Here is a 19,349-nt window from a genome sequence, read left to right on the forward strand (position 1 = left end):
GTGAGCTTACACTGAAAAACCCCTGAGCTTTGAGCAGCTTTGGAAATTGGGGAAAAAAATGGAATGGCACTTACTGCCGGGCTTCCTCCAATGCCCCCGCCAAGGTCACTGCCAAGCTGAAAGAGAGAAGGAGAGAGAGGAGAGGGAGAGGAGATCATTTCAGCCAAGTGTCAGACAGCCAGCACGGGTCACTCCTGCACAGGACAGATGGAAATGCAGTGCTGGGAAAGCACAGGGAACAGAGGGGCTGCTTGCTGCTGTGGGAGCAGAGTTACCTAGAGAATGCTGCTATGTGAGCAGAGTCACCTGCATTTGCACAAGTTACATCTGACTTACTCCAGCCCTGGGCTCTTCAGCAAAGCCTGGAGTCTGGCAAGGAGCTCCCAGAGGTCCTGCCTGCTCTGCTTGCTGAAAGCTTTTGGTTTGAGGACAACTACCCCATGCCTTCACTGTGATTCATAAGAATTAAATCCATCCCTTCTTGTGCCTGTTGTCTGCACCAAAACCTCCCCTCTCCACATTTCATGCCTTGGTGCTTTCCCCTCCAGCAGGACCCAAGCAGCTCCACAAAACCCACTGGGGTAACTGTGAAATGGCATAAAAATAAAACTGACAGGAAGGCTCACTTCCTGAAAGCTTTGGTTTTCTAGGGAACAGCCAGGAGGCACGGGCAAACACAATGCACCTTGGCTGTGTTCCTCAGACAGCAGCTCCTTTCAGCAATGAGGAGGAAAGAGAATGGGATCTGGGCTGCCTCTGACAACAGCTCAGAGAGGGGGGCTTTGAAGATGCTCCCCTCCCTCAGACAGGGAATAAACAGCTTCATCATCTACAGCAGAGATCTCACAATGCACCAGGCTATTTCAGTAACAATTTCTGCCAAGCTGCACAGTCACATCTGAAGTGACCCAAACAGCTCTCCAGAAACACTAAATCATCTCTGGGGCTCCTCTGCAGCCCACCTAGAAGCTCTCCCCTCACAAGTTCCCTTTACAAAACACCCAGACCACGTTTCCAGTGATAAAGTCCATTTTTTAAACCTCCACATCACTCTGCATGCTCAGGAGAATTCAGAGATCAGGACAGGATCCAAGCCTTGGCTACAAACGCTGCTTGCAAGTACAACATCACCACTGTGAACATTTAAAATGCACTTAACAGATAACCAGGAGGAAACAAGCACAGATCTGCAGAGGTTAATTCACTGCAGAGACATCTCCAGCTTATCTGTGTCCCAGGCTTTGCTTCTGAAGACCAGGGTGATATTTTTTGCCTAGAACAGGGGTTTTTTGGGGTCACATTCAGACAAGGAACATGACCTGACAACATCCACAGGGGATGATGCAGGGGGGAGGTAAGAGCCAGCCCCATTAGGAAAAGGCTGGGCTGGCAGACCAGAACATCAGAGATGGCTTCACTCTTTCATTTGATTAGGGTCTGGGGAGTTAGTTCGGAGTTAGTTTGCCTTTAAAAAAGCATGTGACAATCTGGGTCAAGGAAGGCTCTGGATATGTTGCTCAAGTAAGTGCTGGTGTGTCAGAATATTGAACAAATGCACCATATAGCTGAAGCAAAACCTCCCAGGATTGTCTATGCTTAGAGCCAAAAAGGCTCTGACCTTTTCCCTCTGCACAAAAAACTTGGAAATTAACTTTGCTCAGATCCCCTCCAGCCTGCTCCCTGAGAGATCACACAGCAAATGTGTTTTATGCTGGTCAAGAGACACCATAAAGCTTCACACCTCTCTCCATCAGAGCACAGATAAAAAGGATAAATTGCCCTGAGAAGAGCAGCAAAGGTGTAAGACAGTGACTTACCAGAAGATAACTAGCCTCCATAAAACCTGCAAAATGTGACAAATCCCTGTGCTTCCCTGGATCTCTCTCCTATTCCCAGGCACCTCTCCCTCCCCTGGCCCTCACAGGAGCAACATTAACCACTCCAAGTGGGTGTTAGGAAAGAACAAATCACACACAATTTGCTTTTTGTTAAGAGGCCTTAAGAGCTTTTTTCCCTGTGTGGGACTCAGTTTATCCCTACTTGAGGCCATGGTAGAAGCTGAGAGATTCCTCATCTTTTTCAACAGCCACCTCTCCACACAGCAGCCCAGGCTCGGGCGGTCCAGTTTTGCTTAGCTGACTTAAGAAATAACAGATAAAAGTGAGTGATTCCAAAATCAAAAGAAGGCTCAGTCAGAGACCAAAGGAAGCCAGCCAGAGGATGCAAATCCAATTAATATTGAGCTTATAAAATAAGGCTTATTACACTGTCAAGTCTCCCCCAGTGAAACAGCCTGACAGAGCAGAGTTTTGTTCTATTGACTGCTCTCTAATCCAAGCCATGGTTTAGATTAATATATCACATCATTTACATCTTGTTACTGGCTCACTGAGGAGTAATAAATGCAACTATTACACCTCATCCCTATTCATAGTCTTGCATGCAGATGAACTTCAAGCTTTATATTGACAGGCAGCAAAGTCTGGGGGAAGAGAAAGAATCCAGTTCACTGCCAGGTATTATTGTATGCACACAGGATTTCTGCTTCTGTTGTCTGCAGCAGCAGAAAGGCTGGTTTATCAAGCAGCAAGCATTTTACAAAGGGTATTATGGAAATGACTGAATAATTCTGCATAATCAAGCCAGATGTTAACCATTCTAGCATTTCCTACTACACTCATCAGAAGGAGCTGCAGGGTAGGAACCCAACCTCGAAGCAGCTCCTAAACTGATGTTGGCTGCAAGGGACAGGGAATGACATATTGGGGTTCCTTCAGCTATCCACAAGTCTTCCATTTTCCCTAAATGTCAGGCCTTGGGGGGGAAAAGTAGAATATGGATTTATTGCTTTAGTTAAGACTTCAGTTCTAATAAAAAGGAGAAAAAGAAGCCCGTGTGTGTTTTCAGATTGCACCCAACATCTCTTTTCCAAGGCAGGAAGCTCTGGAGCTGCTGCAGCCCCTCTTTAGTGGCTGGAGGGCTCTGCAGAGCACAGCCTGAGCCTCTCCTGGCTCCTGAGCTCGGGCCCAAGCACTGCAGATGTGCTCCAGAGCTGCAGAAACAGAGCCAAGGAGCTGCAGCTCCTCCAGCTCCCTACAGGCAGAGCTGGCTCTGCCCTGACTGAAGAGAGAAGTGACAGCATTTCTACTGCACCAGGAGTTACAGGAGGGAAGTTAATAAAGAACTGATCAATTCCACATCAGATCCAGGCTGCACTTCCCATTGCAGCAGCACAAAGTCTCTTTTTCTCTCTTTTTCTTGCCTGTCACCCTCCCATGGCACCGATGCTTTCCCTGCTCAGGAACTGCAGGTCTGGTTTTCCTCCTGTGGGATGCCCAAATCATAACTTTATTCCAAACTCAGAGTGATGGAAGAGACTGTAACAGTGGCGTGTGTGTGAGTAAGAGGGAAGGAGGAAGACAGAGGGAACAGGAACCAATTACCCACGGAGTGTCCTCTCCCATCTGGAGTGACAGGCAGAGTGCAGAAGGAAAGAAACAGAGATTAGTCAGGCATGAAGTGCTGCTGAAGCAATTCCCCAGGACTGGCAGCTCTGGTTAACCATTTCCATGTGTCTCATGGGCAGACAGACAGGAGGACAGCCTGGATCTGCCTTACAGGAGAGTCAGCAACAGCCCCACACAGGAGAGGACCAGGTTAATACAGCTGCCAGCCCCACTTACTGTGAAGGTGGGTGGACAAGGGCTGGCTCTTGATGGTCCAAGGGAGCTCATGGCACTGCAAACCCTTGATTCTGATCCCAAATTGGCAGCTTGGAGAGCACAAAGCCTCTGCTTCAGGATGAAGAGCTGCCAGCTTCAGGACATGAGCAGAGGACGGACAGGGAGTCTCAGCCCCCTGAGGCACAAAAGTTCTTCAAAGAGGAATTCTCTTTATTCCCTGCAAACCTCTCCTGCCATAACAGCACCCAAGCAGCCACATGGGTTGAAAGAAGAGGCTGTACCAGTAAAAGCAGTGCCAGCACCTTTTCCCAAACTGCATCAGCACCTTCCCTTTGCACAGGTTGGCTCGGCCGGTGCCGCAGCTGCTCTGCAGTTGGAGGCTCTGCCCTGCAATCCCAGCCCTGTGGAAGCAGTTATGCTGACTTATGAAGTGTAGCAGTGCTGGAGTTACTGCATTAGGAGGGTTTATTTGCATCTTAAGAGCAGCTTGTAATGAAGTGACTCTGCTGAAGTGTTCATGTGATCCTGAGGGGCTACAATCACTTTCTGCAAAATGACGTGAGGCTTTTGGAGCACCAAAAAATAACAGGGAGGGTGGAGCCAGGGACAAAAGCTTCAACAACCACTGCTCAGCAACTGCTTTGATTTGTGCCCACAGCATCATCAGGGCTTCCAGGGCAGCTGTGCATTTCCTGGACCACAATTCATGGCTTAACAGGGGACAATTGCCTTCTAGCTGCCTCACAGCACAAGGCAGGAGTCAAGCAGCAGCTCGAGGTGCTGCCTGCACTCAGTAAGAGAGCAGCAAGGAACACAAAGCATTTATCTAACAGGAATGGGGTGAGATGCTGAGATCAGGGCTGCTGGCAGCCCCTTGGGGCAGGCTAACCCTGTGAGAGAGCCCTGAGCTGCAGACAGACCATGCCTGGGCTGCAGGGATCTCACTGCAGACACACTGGGGCTCACACAGAGGCAGTTCAGTGCCTTGTCTGCTGCTGGTTTGTGTCTGTTGGCACACCAAGCCAGGATGGCAGAGCTCTCCAAACCAGGGACAGCTGTGTCAAAGCTGCTGGAGGACAGGTCACACTGCCAATACCACGGTCACCAGTTCCACTGCACTTGCTGCTAATGCTTTGTCCTGCTGAGAGATTTCCATCAGCAACCAAAACTGAATCCCATCCATTTTCATTCTCCAAAGTGTAAAAAACAAGCTGCTCACAAAGCTCTAGCAGTCTTATGACTGCTACAACAGCTTTGAATCAGATATGAATGAGTGGCCCACCAAAATAGCTCCTTTTCCACACCAGCCCTGCCCCAGCAATGGATTTGTGTCCTTTGTCAGAAATCTTAGCAGATTCCTTTCTAGCTGATCAAACCTGCAGAGCCCAGATGAAAGGAGTCACTCAGCTCCTTGTCAAAGGCTGGAGGAGCACTCTGGGGAAGGATCATCACATCCACTGCAGAAATGGATGTTGGGGCTGACCCGGCACAGCCACTCTCACACGGCAGTGCCAGGAAAAGGAAAATGAAGTAACTTTCCTAAGATTATACACAGCAAATCACTTGCAGAGCCAGGAGAGGAATGTGGCACCCCAGGGCAGACTGAAGGTCACTTTGGGGCTTTTTTATAAAACATTGGTGAGTCCCTAATCAACCCCAACACTCCAGGGTGTTGTCCAGTGAGGCCAGACTTTGAATTATCCACTTGAAAGCAGTCACAGGGATGGAGGGACATCACAGCCCCTGCTCACAGCCCTGTGGATGAGGCAGGCACTTCAGACTGCTGGAATAGAGATTTCCTCCCAGGCTGCTGAGCCTGAGGTGCCTGGAGCTCACCCCCATCTCACTGCAGTGATGGGACACAGCCCTGAATAATGTGGAACAGATCCTTGGGCTCAGACCCCCCTAAATCCATCCAGATTACACAGAGGGGCACAGCCCCACTTGTGACAGCCCAAACCACTCTCAGTATTACAGAAAACTGTGGATATTCAGTGTTTATCCAACAGCTTTTCAGTTTAGGACATAAATCAACCTGACCAGCTGCCAGTCTCGAATCAATAATATTCTTGTAGATGAGTGGCTAGAGCATTAAATAAAATCCTTACATAACAGACAATCCAAGCCTGTCCATTCCTGCAGATTTACTGCTTTGCCCTGGGGTTTCAAGCCAGCCTTTCTGGCTCCTGGCCACAGTGCCCTGCTCCCAGGAAGCACAATGTGCAACACAGAGCTCTCAGGCTCTGTGGATTTGCACAATAAATGAACACACAAAAAAGGTTTAAAGGTAAAAATGTCATGTCAGCACAGACAGACATCCTGCAAAGCACTGCACCATTGCACAGGAGTTGGGTTAGTGACTGTAACCTGCATGAAATTCAGACACTTGAGGGGGAAAAAAGCATCAAACTCCAGCTCTTGGGATGAGCAGCTCTGCACCCAGCAATCTGCTCTCCCACATGTTTTATTTCTCCCCCATTAGTGACTCTGCTATGGCTACTTTACACCGTGGAGCTGGAGATCCCAAGCAGTTTTGTAAAGTGGGGTTAGTCACCATTTTATAGAAAAAGAAAATTGAGCAGAGAAGAACAAGATCTGCCCATGGTGGCAAACCTGTTCCCTAGAAAAAGCTCTCCAGAAATCCTACAGCAAGTCTGCTCTGCTTATAAGCAATTCTCTGGTACCAAAGGCCCTTTTTCTCCTCTTTTTAATTGTTAACACATGCTCAGCATCTGTGCATGCATGTTACATTTAATGCCAATTACAGAACTCACTGTGGAGATAAAATAAGATTTACTCACTAAAGAAATTAACCTTGCAAGCAGCTGGAGTCTCACTAGTCATGGGCATAAATATCTGGCAGTGCTGAGGACAATTCAAATGAACAATATTAATTTGGTGTTTGTGCAGTTTTTCACCATTCAGTCTATATTTAAATGCCTGGAAGAAAAATAAAAGCCCACAGTTTAAGGAATGGAAATAGAATGGCATTTTGCTAAGTTAAAGCTGCTCTTGGTCATTCTGGGTCAGTCCCATTGGGACTTTCACTACAAGAACATCCCTCTGATGAGACAAGGGGGCAGAAGAGGGGACCAGCAGATGACACTGAGTGGCTGTGACAAAGTGGCTGAGATGCTGCCAGCAGCCTCTTGCAGACCTGCAGCTGCCTCTGAGGCACTCACAGGACTGGGGCAATGTCACCATCCCAGTGTGTGCCAGTCTGCCCAACAAAGCAGGGCAAGAAATGCATTAAAAAAAAAAAAAACTTAGGGAAATTTCAAAGCAGAACAATTCAGGTATTGGTGCCCCCCCAGGTGTTTTTGATCCCTGGATAAAGGTGAAGATCTCAGCCCTTCTCCAAGGAGCACACTGGGATGTGTCCCACCTCCTTCCCACCCACAGAAATCAGGCCTGTGGGATCTGCAGTTTCAGACTGATTTTGGCATGGCACAAATGTGGTTTAATATCAGCCTGAGATCCAAATGCCAATCCTCTTGGCAAGCCCTGCAGCCCAGGGCACTTCCCAGCAATTTGGGTAATACCAGGTTGGGGTTAACCCAGCTTGAGACTTGTTAAACACATGCCCACAGCAACAAACAAACACACAGCTCACATTCACTCACTAATTAAGCTTATTATCCTAGGCTCATTTAGGTTACAAAAGACCTCCACAGCATTCCACCAGCACTGCCAAGGCCACCACTGAACCATGTCCCCAAGTGCCACATCTACATGGTTTTTAAGAGATCCCAGCACTGCCCTAGTGCCCATTCCAGGGCTTGAAAACCCTTTAGGTGAAGACAGGTTTTCCAATATTCAATTTAAACCTCCCTTGGCACAAGTAGAGGCCATTCCCTCTCATCCTGTCACTTGTTACCTGAGAAAAGAGACTGACCAAAGGGAGGAAAAGCTGGAGCTTTGACAGAACAGACCTCCAATAGAAAGCATCCATCTTCAAAATCCACACCAAAATTCAGATTTTTTTTAATGCTTCCCCATCTACTCAGCTGAGAGAGCACTGGCCATGCCCCAGGCACTGCTACTCCCCATCCAGACAGGATCATTTTGTCAGATCACACTCCATAACCCCATGGATGTGCTTAAGGCTTGAGAAAAATATTAAGTAAAAGCCTGCTACCATTTCAACTAACAGCTCCACTGCCAGAGCAGGTCACTAAATTAAGCCCATTAATGCCAGCTGGGAGACAGCTCTTCTCCCAAAACCAAGTTTTACTTCTGCTGTGTCCATTTATTTGTGTGACACTAATGAGGAACAAAGGGTTACTGTGAGAGGCCTGCAAGGCAGCAGGGAGGGATTGATGTGCAAACCATGCTGTGATGCCCAGGCAGCAGCACCTTCTGCAATGCCTTCATTCCTGATCTGCCAGTGCCAGGTTGTGAGAGGCAGGGCAGGGAAAGGCTGCAGAGCTCACTGCTCTCTCTGCCTGCTCTCCCAGCTTGACCACTGTGCTAATCCTCACTAAGAGCAGTGTCCCTGCAGCCAAGGACCTGTGGTTAGAGAGTGCAGAGCCCACAGCACCTCTGCCCTCTGGGAGGGCCAGGGCCATTAAGGGTTAAATTGTTTCCAGCTCATTAGGTCATGAAGCACTGGAGCTGGAAATATGTGTAACATTTGCTTTAGTAAGCTTATGGTGGTTTAAAAAAAATATGTATTTGACTAATAAGGATTTGTTGAATTGGAGGATTGGTTCATCCAGCTGCCTCCTACCTCTGTTATTCAGAGCTTGACTCAGGCAGAGATAACCCAGCCCAACCCATCACAAACCAAACCTCAAGCAACACAAACCCACTCCAAGTCTGAGAAACACCCAACTATGCCCTTGGGGCAGTCTTACTTGATTTACATAGTGCAAATACACCTAGGAGAGCTTCTTCCCCCTGTGGGAAGCCAGCAGGGAGCTGGGCATGTGCTGTGACCCTTAGAGCCAGCACTCCTCACTGCCTCAAAGCACAGCTCTGAGCTCTGCCCTGCTCTGTGATTTTCTCCCTGCAGATCATGCCCAGCTCCCTCCCCAGAGCAGAGGGGAGTTGTGATTGCTCCCACTGCAGCCTGACCCTGGCAGGTGCCTGGTGAGCAGCTCTGGCACAGGGAGGAGTGCTCAGAGAGCTCCCTCTTGACCTCACTGCAATTAAAATGTCACTGATGTTAAACCAGGGCGTGCTCTGGAGAATACACAAATGGGAGGACACAGGGTTACAGCCTGAGAGATTCAGCACTGAAATTCAGGAGTGTTGGTAATTGGGTGGAATAAATGGCTTCTTGAAAGGGAGCCTGATTCAAATAGAAAGCAGTGAAACACTTTCACATCCTTAAAGCAACTTTCTGGTTTTCTTCTACAGACAGAAAAAGCACAGAACAAATATATCCACTGACCATGGGGATTCTACAGCATGCAGCAACATTCACTGTAGAGCAGGAAAAAGCCTGCTGAAAGTTGGTACAATAACTCTGGTTAAATCCTCCTGGAGTTCCAGGACTCAGCACTGAGAGTTTGGCTCACTGAGCATTAAAAGCACAAATGATCAAGGCTTTGCAGAGATAAGCACAGCTCCAGTTATGTCCCATCAGCTACAGAGGATGTGCTGCTTACCAAGCTGTCCAGCCCTCCTCCCAGGAGGTCCACAGCACCCATCTGCATGTTGGTCACTTGGGGCACGTTCACAGGGGGGCCCAGGTCCAGGTTGAGGAGGTCCCCCAGGAGGTCACCCTGGGATGGGATGACCTGTGGCTGCTCCAGGTTGGTGGTGGTGGTGGTGCCCACGGGGCTGTCACCAGCATCAGTGCTGTGGGGGGAGAACAAGAAGCAGAGAAGACAAATATCAGTCAGCTCTGGTCTGCAGGTCAGGTTCCAGCATGGGGAAACACAGCTAGAGGTGGCTCAGCAGCAGAATCCAGGGAAAAGGTGGTGCCAGCAGCTGCTGTGGCCACTGTCCTGCACCAGGCACTTGGCTCTTCAGCACTTTGAGCACAAAGATTTTCCCTGCACTGGTTTTCAGGATGTGGTTTGGATGTGGTTTTCAGCCCAGCAAAGGGAATCTTGCAAGGGGTGAATCCCATCCACCCTGAGAATCAGAGACCCCCTCCAAAACAGAGAGCCATGGATACCACATGGGCTGCAGAACTGAAAATAAGCATTTCCTACCTCAGAATAAACATACAGGAATGATTTACAGCCCATTGGGTCTGAGAGTGACATGAAAACACAGGGAAAAATAAATAATCCGGATTTTCTCAGAGATCTAACACTGATAAAACCCTTGAGCCCTTACTCTAACCAGTGCAAACGCCAGCACTTCCCTCAGATCTAGATTAATCACCTTCTCCTGACCAGCAGCAAGGTCCATCAGTCTTTCCTAATTGAAAAACTCAATCTAAAATTGATTCCTCCCTTCTATCAATAATTTCCTTTCCTCTGAGTTAGCAGGCATGCTAATTACTAGTCTAGAAACACTCATTATACAGCTTCCAAAATTTATCATCATATGCAGTCTGGCTACCTTTTATATCTTTTATATCCACTTGTCACTGAATTTGATAACAAGGAGAAAGTAAAAAATAAGTGGAGAACTCACTACAATGTATTTATTCCCTAAATCCAGAGATGCTCATATTTTAGATAATTAAAATTTTATATCCTGTTTCCAGCAGGAGCTGATAAAATGATTTTTAGCTCATGTTACTGCAGCCAGCAGTAAATGCCCACAATTGCTGTGGGAATTAGTGTCCTGACAAGGTGTTTAACTCTGGGGCTGTTCTGCAAGCACTGCAGCTTCTGATTGTGAGTAGCCAAAATTCTCTTATCCTCATTCAGCTGCTGAGGGGAAAGATTCAGTGACAGAGCATAAGCTGCTCCCAATGCCAGTGCCAGGAGGAAAAGATGGAGCATAAGGAGTGCAGGGTGAATTAGTTACCAGGCAGCAGCAGGAAGGCTTGAAAGCTTCTTTGCATTAAAAGCTTTGGAGCCCCAATAGCACTAATATTAGCTGTCCTTTCTGCTGCTGCCTTCAGAGTGCTGAGTGAGCTGAAGTGCTCGCTGAAGCATTCCTGAGGAGAGGAGGTGACTGTGATCCATCCACTCCCACCCCCAGGCTGGGAACAGGAACAGCCTCTCTGGGAGAGGCACATCACAAACCACTCTGCTCCTTCCCAGGATATCATCCCTCACACACTCCACCCCTTCAACACTTACTCATCCTTCTCCTGATGGAGACACAGAAATCCCTCCATGTCTTGTGTAACTGCTGCTGCCCCAAAGCCCAACAAGAAATGAGGAAAGGACAAAGCTCAGTTGGTTTGTTTGAAAAAAGCAACACCCCAGACTTCCATTTGTAAAGAATCTCTTTGAAGAGATTCCTATAAACAACTTTGCATTTTCTTAGAAAGTAAAGAAATTCATGTGGGTTAAAAAGGGAAAGAAAAGAAATTCATGTGGGTTAAAAAGGGAAAGAAAAGAAATTCATGTGGGTTAAAAAGGGAAAGAAAAGAAATTCATGTGGGTTAAAAAGGGCAAGAATATGTGGGTTAAGAAGGTCAAAAAGACTTGATACAAGCTTTTCTCTTTAGAGTTTTGGGTTTGGCCATGGGAATTGGAGATTTGGCCCTGTGAGTTCTGCCTCCAGCCATTCCCAGATGTTGCAGTCACAAGGGAAGCACAGCCTGAACAAGAATCAAAAACTGGAGTCACAAGGGATGCACAGCCTGAACCACAATCAAAATTTTTCTGCAGCCACCTGTGAGACAGGGAAATAGAGACTCCTGCCCAAGTGTAATCAGATTTGCTTCTCCCAGGAGCACTGTGAACATCTTCCCAAATTTCCCAGCTGGATTATGGCTGAGCAGGGGTGGTGGGAGCCACCACAGGAGGAAACACTGCCAAGCCATCAGATTGCTCCCCACCCTCAGGATGCATCTGCAGCTCTGTGACACTTGGGCTGGCTGGAGAGGCAGGAACATTTCACCATCTGTGAGCTGTTCAATGGGTCTTCCCATCAGCTGGGAGTTGCAAGAAACCTGCCCTACAGGGCTCTGAATGGAAAATGAATGAATGAAAATGCCATGCAGGCTGGTCTGCCAACCAAAACTCCTCCTGGATTCATACCCAGGGAAGCACCACTCAAGGCAGTGCTGTCTTGACCCTCTTAAACCATATTTACTGTGGAAATCTGCCCATTCCCATCAGTCTCTACACAAGGATCAGCCACCAGAATGGCCACTGAAATGCAGAAAATCACCTCACTTGCTGTTTGGAATTATCTTTCACTGAGCACCCTTAACTTGCCTTAAACTGATGCAGAAAACCCCAATATTGGGGCCTCCTGAGGTGAGCTCCCACCAGAGAAGCCTGGTGAGCCATTAACTAACCCCACTCATTTTTAAATTTATCACTGCATCAGCATGATCAGCACGCTCTGCTGAGCATCCCTCAGACCTTCCCCCAGCTTGCACTGCTGACTGAGGCCTGGGGGTTTGTTTTTTAAGGTTTTTTTAAGCAATGGTTTTGCCAAAATCAGAAAATGCTTAAGGTCAGCAGACTGAGCACGAGCAATGAGAGTCCAGCACAGAGACACGACATGCAAGAAGATGATAAATTGCTCCTTCAAAAAGCTGAATTCTCTGAGCTAAATCCCCTAAAATGGTATTTGTTGTAGTGAAATGGAACAGGAAGGCTGTTAACACCAAAAACCAGCTCATTTTGGGACAAATCTTTGATTAGGAGAGGTAGGAAAGTGGCCACTGCTTTTCCTGCCCAACTGGTACATTTGTACTTGCTGATTCTAGGTCAGTGCAGCCAGACTTGATTTCAGGCAGGGAGAAAACAACTCAGCTTCCCAAAGCCAGCCACCACAGAAATAGCTTGAGTTGCTAAGAATAGCAGAGAAGTGGTGTCAGAAAATAGAAAAGAAGCAGCATCGCACACTGATTTATCAGTGCAACAGCAAAAATAGCACTCCAAATGTCACTTTGGGAATATTATTAAGAGGTAAGCCTGGCTACCCTGCCTCTTGCTGCAAAATACATTCATTTTTGTAATTAATATCATTAGTGCAAGTAGCAAACTGTTCACCTGAATGAGGGACCATGGGAACAGGCCCAGCAGCACCATGGGACTGAGGGACTGAGGCACTGCCTGCTCTTGCAGAACGAACCTGCTGCCAGAACTGTGATCCAGGGAGGCACTGAAGCACCAGGCAGGGAGCCAAAGCATTTCCCCCACCTCACAAAGGTCAGACAGACCATGTCAGTCTACTCATCGTTTTTGAGCCCTAACAGGCTTAGATGGCTTTTGCACTTCCCTTGCTTTACAGGCTCCAAGTGAGAAAGGGAGTTTTACCAATCCTGCTCCATTTCATGTTGCAGCAGTGAAAGATCCCTGTAATTCCTGTTCCAGGAAAGTGATGCTGCATTCCAGGAGAGAGGCTCATAAAGCTGAGTTGTTGCTGAAGCAAAGCTCCTACAAAACCTTCTTCTGAAAGATGCCTGCTCTCACTCTAGTCCTCCTTGCTCCAGTCATCCAAAGCTTCTGCTGTTCTACCAAAATTCATGTCAACAGCACTTATAATTAATGTCTTCTCAAAAAACAGCCCAGCTTCTCCTCACACAGGAACTTTGTTATTTCCTGTGTCTTCTAACCCAGGAACTTGGACACTCCATAGCCAGGATGGTCACAGATAAGTTTTATAAAAAATCCTTTCCTTAAGATTTTTTCCTCCTGAGAAGCTGAAAGGCCTCAGCAACAAAATGTAAACAATGGTTATCTGCTGCTGTGGAATGCAACAGGTGGATCCCTGATTGATTGATTGACCCATCCTGGATGTTTCTAATTAATGGCCAATCACAGCCCAGCTAGCTCAGCTCTGTCTGAGCCACAAACCTTTGTTACTCATTCCTTTCTATTCTTAGCTTACCCAGCCTTCTGATGAGATTCTTTTCTTGTATTCTTTTAGTATGGTTTTAATGTAATATATATCATAAAATAATAAATCAAGCCCCCTGAAACATGGAGTCAGATCCTCATCTCTTCCCTCAACATAAGACTCCTGTGAACACCTCACACAGGATTCCATTCTGCAATGACACAGCCCCTTGAATGACCTGCAAACTATCAACAAAATCCCTCTAGGATCTTCTAAAAGATCTTGGCATCTTTTGGACTGTTTGCTAGAAACAAACCACCAACCCATGATCCCCAGGCTGCCAGAGCTCACCTGCCATGGTGGATGGGCAGGTGCTTGCGGTGGATGCCGTGGCTGCCCTCCACGAAAGCGTTGGGTGGCTTGTGGTACACAGAAGCCAGAGACCCAATGTGGCAGATCAGCTCATCCAGCAGGGTTGGCTCAATGAGATCAGTCTCCTCAGAAATCAGGGGCTTTTCTGAGAGCACCACTTCCTTGGCAGTCACTGGATCCGTGGAAAGAAGGCGCCAGTAGATGTAGCCACGATCCCGCAGGTCGGGGTTGTCAGAATCCTGGGACAGAGCAATGCATCACTCACAGGTCTCAAATCAACTCATGCCTGTAATCACTTCATTCTTCTGGATTAAAAACCCCCAACCAGCCAGCAGCCACAGCCACCAATTTCAAAATGATGTTACAAACTGCTTGTTGAGATGAACATCTTAAAACTAAAAACGAGAACCAAAGCATTGATGCCTGGCTTCCTGCTCAGCTGGTCAGGGAGGAGAAATTTACACAAAATTTCCAGGATTTACACCCCACAATTGCCCCAAACCACAGAGCTGCCAACTCCTTCCAAACTTTCCTGCCACTAAGTATTAGGAGAAATCCACAGAAAAGAGTGACAATGACTGGTGCACACGAAGAGCAGACACTCAACAATGCATAATGATCCAAGATTCCTGGAAATATGACTTACCCAAGGCACTGCTGGACAAAAAAGATGCTGCAGAACCACATCTTAATAAGCCATATTCTTTATAGCAAAAGAGATCTTAATTTATCCTGCCTTTTAGTTATCTAATGAAGTATGGAGAGATGCTAATGATGCACACTTAGGGTACTTCATCAGTTCTCCAGCTGTCAATAATACCCTTGTTTTATTGCAGATACTTTTGCCTCTGCATGAAGTGCTAATTATTTCTCTCCTCTTTGAGCAGCTCTGCCCAGAGCAGCAAAGTGAGTGGGGATGGTTTGCTGATCATGTTCTAGAGAGAGGGAGGTGCTGTGGTTTTATGTTGTAGTGAACTGTTCATGGAAACAAGAGCTCAGGTTTTTAATCTTCAGAGGTTTTTTCCCCTGATAAAATTCCAGCAAAATATTGTACACCTCACTAGTCTTTCCTTGGCATTTCTTTTTCTCTTCTGTGCTCTCATTGCTGCCCTGCTAGAATCTGCATCTGCCATCTGCCTCAAGACATTCTCAAACCTCTTCTTGGAATGAGATTGAGCTCAGCTCATTTTGCTTGTAAGGACCTAAATTAATCTCTCTGTTGTCTCACACATTATCTCTGCAGAGCTGGTTGTGTTTGATGGTAGAATTGTGGACTCTTTACACTTTAACAATCCCTCCCAGACTGTGCACTCAGGATCAGGCAGGGTTTCTGCAAGGGCACACATGAAAGGCTACACTCTCCTACTTGCAGGCACCTACAGAGTCAAGGCTGACTGTTTCTTCTCACAGCCAAAAAAAACACATTGGAAACTGGTAAACCTACTGCAAAAAGAGGCTCAAATCTCTCAAAATTCTCCTCTCTCCAGGGTTTGCATGCACACCTGTGGAGCAACACAATGAACCCAGGCTAGCTCAGCTCCCCACCCATGCATCAGCAATGGGGATGCAGAGGTCTGAGACCTCAATTCCTGTGTTTCTGCCAGCCCCAGCTGCTCCACTGCTATTTTTACCAGAGCTGGCTCCTGCTACAGTCACACCTGCAGTCTGCTGTGCAGACAAGCCCTGAGACACTCAAAGTGCAACAATACCTAAGCTGGGGAAAGAAACACACATGTAATTACTCTCCCACTCAAGTGAAAAACACTATTTCTACCTAGAAATCAGACCTTGAAGCACAAGGTTTTTCAATGTTTTACAGCCAGTTATCCTACATTGACTTATTATTCATATAAAATACAAAAAGCCAGACTGAATCAACATTGGTGACAAACAGAGAAACAAACCCAGACGCCTGTTACATTCTGAGGGTGCCATTAAATGTTTTGTGAGTCAGCACAGTGGGTTTTTGCACTTAGTACCTTTCTTCTGTTGGCTCAGGAAAATGATACAGCATGCCCTTGGCCCACTCCTCTCTGAAGAGCAGCTCAGATCCTGCCTAACAGCAGGTTTTGAAGCAAGAAAATCAGGTCATGGGTTTGTTGCTGCTGACCAATGCAACTCCCCAAAGGAATGAATAAAAGTTTTAAGTGCAGCAAATCCACAGCAATGATTTCTTGCAGCAAAGAGGATCAAAAAGGGCAGCTGATGATTGACTCCAGGTTTTCTGCTCAGAAACAATCACAGCCCATTCAGCTGGCAGACTATTTTTATCACTTGACACAGCAGGTCTGGAGAGGAGCTGGTTTTTTTGGGCACTTTATCCCAATCATTGCAGCCAAGGAGTGCAGGAAGATCAGCTGAGCTCTTACCCACCCCTGGCACCAGGACATCACCTCTGTCCTCTGGAACTACAGCAGTTGTGTCTGCCAGCTCAAGCCCAGCCTTGCCTGCAGTGATCTGAGCTCATAACTCAGCATCTCATGCATAATGAATCCATGATCTTAACCCACTGCTACAGCCTCCAGCAAAGCTGCCACATTGGCTGACAGCATCCAAGTACAAAGGCAAAAACCCCAAAATTCAGTTCTTTCTTTTTCATAGCACTGCTTAAAGTTTGCTGTTCCCAGAACAAAGTCTTTGCCAGGCTGTCTGCCTCTGTTATAGCTCCAGATGTTCCACTGCAAGCCACCTTCAAGGAGAAAGAATTTTAGTTTCTTGATAATTCTACACTGTCCCTAACTTTCCATTTAGTGAGTGAATGGGGAAGGAATTCAGATAAAGCAAGAGCTAAGGAGAAGAAAGCAGATTGCAGATGGGAACAGGCACAGAGCAGCTTTTAAATAGAGTCTCTTTGGGGAGAGAAGGGAACACCCTTGAATCTGATCTAGAGGTTGAATATTTCTTGGGGGGATTTCTTGCAAAGCTGCCTGGCCTGGCAGCTGGGAGACATCACACAGCCGGCCAGCAGAGTGTCTGCAGGGCCCTGGGTACCTTGGCTTACCTGTGTGGCCAGGCTGAGCACCTGCTGGACCAGCTCCTGTGTCTCAGAAGGCTTTTTCAAGAACAGCTTCACTATTGCAGTCAGCAGAGTGAGCTGCACCTAAGAGAAAGGGCACAGGAGAGATTAGAAATTCCTTTACTGATATTAAACATGGCTTCAGTTTACTCACAGCATGACACTGCTCTATGCCAGTGAAACCCAGTATAATGAGATTCAAACCCTTGCCTGTTGCAAAATACTTTCACAGAGAAGTCCCTGAGCAGCAGGCTGAGGTTTGTGTAATATCCCCAGCACAGCCATCCCCCCAAGAAAAATGCAACCTCTGGAACCCCCTCTTGTGCTTCCAAGATGGGAATTTTTGGAGACATGGACAACAAAGCAAAACTGCAGATTCCCAGGAGTTTTATTTTAGTCCAGTATTGAAGCTTTTATTGACAGGTATTGTCTGCCCACTGCAATAACATTTACTGTCCATCCCATAAACACACTGCAGATAAAATGCACATTGCAACTTTACCTGAGTGCTTTCATCATGGAAACCCTCCAGGAAACTCTCCAGCAGCTCATCTGCATTGTCAATTCTTTCAGCATATTCACCCACAATCCAGATCATGGCAGCTCTGGCATCTGGCTCATCCAGGGAATCCAGGTTCTCACACAGAGTGGCAATGATGCTCTCATACCTGGTTTGTCACAGTACAGATGCATTACTGGGTGAACTGGACTTGTTTCACTCCATTTCTGCCCACATCATTCTGCAGAGAATTCTGAACTGAAGTCATGTCTTGTGTTTCTACACAACAAGCAGCATTTTCATTCATCTTTTTTTTTCCCTCCAAAGATCTCACAGGATCTCTGCAGTTTAATCCATCAGCAAGACCACCCAGATGTGGAGTTCAAGATAAAGCTGCCTTCTGTTCTGTTTGCTAATGGGAATATTTGATCCAACAGTTCAAACCATGAGTCTGAATCAGATCCTGCAGCCTTGCTGGAGGCTCCAGCCTGGCAGCTCTAAACTGGATATTGCATCCCCCCAAGGCTTTATTGTAAACCAGACAATATCCCACACTAATTTAGCTTCCCCTATTCCCATATCTGGGTATCCCCACAAGCAGGGAATTTTGGAGGCTGACAGCAGAAATTGTCAGGGAAACCTGCAGATGTCCCATATAATTTTTTAGGTGATCATGAAGTCTCTGCTGAAAAAGCATTGCTGCAGTTCTGTGGCTGAGGAGACAAAATCTCTCTGCAGAACCAAGAGAAGCTGAGTTCTGCCCAAGCCAGAGGGAACACTTGGTGGGAAAAGCCAGAAGTTCAGCACAACCTGACTGGTCTGGGACCATGGCAGCCATGAACTTTGACAGCCCTGTGAGGACATGTCACAGACATCTTTTCATTAAAATCTTTTCTTTAGGATTTTTTCCTTTTCTGAGAAGCTGTGGCCTCAGCAACAAAATGTAAACAATGATTATCTGCCGCTGTGGAATGCATCAAGTGGATCCGTGATTGGTCTCAGGTGGATGTTTGAATTTACTGACCACTCAGGGCAGAGCTGGGTCTCACTCTCTGCTGAGACACAGACCTTTGTTATTCTTTTTCTATTCTTAGCTTAGCTAGCTTTCTGAGAACTTTTCTTTCTATTCTTTTTAGTATAGTTATAATGTAATATATATCATAAAATAATAAATCAAGCCTTCTGAACAAGAGGTCAACATTCTCATCTCTCTCTTCATCCTGCAACCCTTGTGACCACTGTGACAAGGACATTTGTACACTTCATGGATTTCTAGAGGAGATTAAAACCAGGACACCCTGATGCTGTAAACCTGGCCAAATTTTCCTTCTGCCATTCCCTGCAAGAGCTTTACTGGCTTTTGATCCAGCCTTCAATATGGAGTGGTGGGGAAGGAAAACTTTTCAATTCAAACTAACAACAAGCCAGGCTGACACCTCACCTCGAGCCTCCTACCAAACCAGCAGTGGGATCACTGCTTCCACCTTTGCTTCAGAGCCCTGCTGAGCTGAGAGCTGCTCTATTCTGATGAGGGCAGCCAAGTGTTTCCAAAAAACCCTGAAGTTTCCACCTACTTGTTGGGGTACTTGCGGAAGATGTCCCTGATGACCACGATGGCCTCCTGCACCACGTAGTTCACCTTGGTCTGGATGAGGTCCAGCAGGGTGCTCACACAGCGCTCTGCAGATTGCTGGAGACAGCAGAAAAACACAATTTAAATAGCTGAAGAAACACTCCAGCTCCCACAGCACTCACTGAGGAATGTGGTGTGTGTATAAGGAAAAGCACAGAGGACAAGAGCTGCAAACTCTGCCCAGAAATGAACTACAGGGAAACAAAAGGTTGTTACAGTGGGGGCACCAGCTGGCTCCTGCTCCTCTAGAAAGCAAGAGAAGTAATTATG

General features: G+C 46.9%; 1 protein-coding gene across 5 annotated transcripts in view; it reads right to left on the reverse strand.

Annotated features, from left to right (window-relative positions):
- Positions 1–19,349, reverse strand: part of AP2B1 (adaptor related protein complex 2 subunit beta 1) — a 79,827-nt gene that overhangs the window by 26,493 nt on the left and 33,985 nt on the right. For 4 of the 5 annotated variants that reach the window (XM_064729538.1, XM_064729539.1, XM_064729540.1 and 1 more), the window contains exons 10-15: positions 19,021–19,136; positions 17,450–17,615; positions 16,933–17,031; positions 13,911–14,170; positions 9,296–9,488; positions 75–116 (exon numbers count right to left, since the gene is read on the reverse strand). In XM_064729538.1, coding sequence (XP_064585608.1) covers positions 75–116; positions 9,296–9,488; positions 13,911–14,170; positions 16,933–17,031; positions 17,450–17,615; positions 19,021–19,136 — 876 coding nt within the window. The remainder of the gene's footprint in view (positions 1–74; positions 117–9,295; positions 9,489–13,910; positions 14,171–16,932; positions 17,032–17,449; positions 17,616–19,020; positions 19,137–19,349) is intronic. The other variant, XM_064729542.1, reaches the window with a different exon arrangement.

This window comes from Zonotrichia leucophrys, chromosome 19, assembly GCF_028769735.1.
Source record: "Zonotrichia leucophrys gambelii isolate GWCS_2022_RI chromosome 19, RI_Zleu_2.0, whole genome shotgun sequence".
NCBI lineage: Eukaryota > Metazoa > Chordata > Aves > Passeriformes > Passerellidae > Zonotrichia > Zonotrichia leucophrys.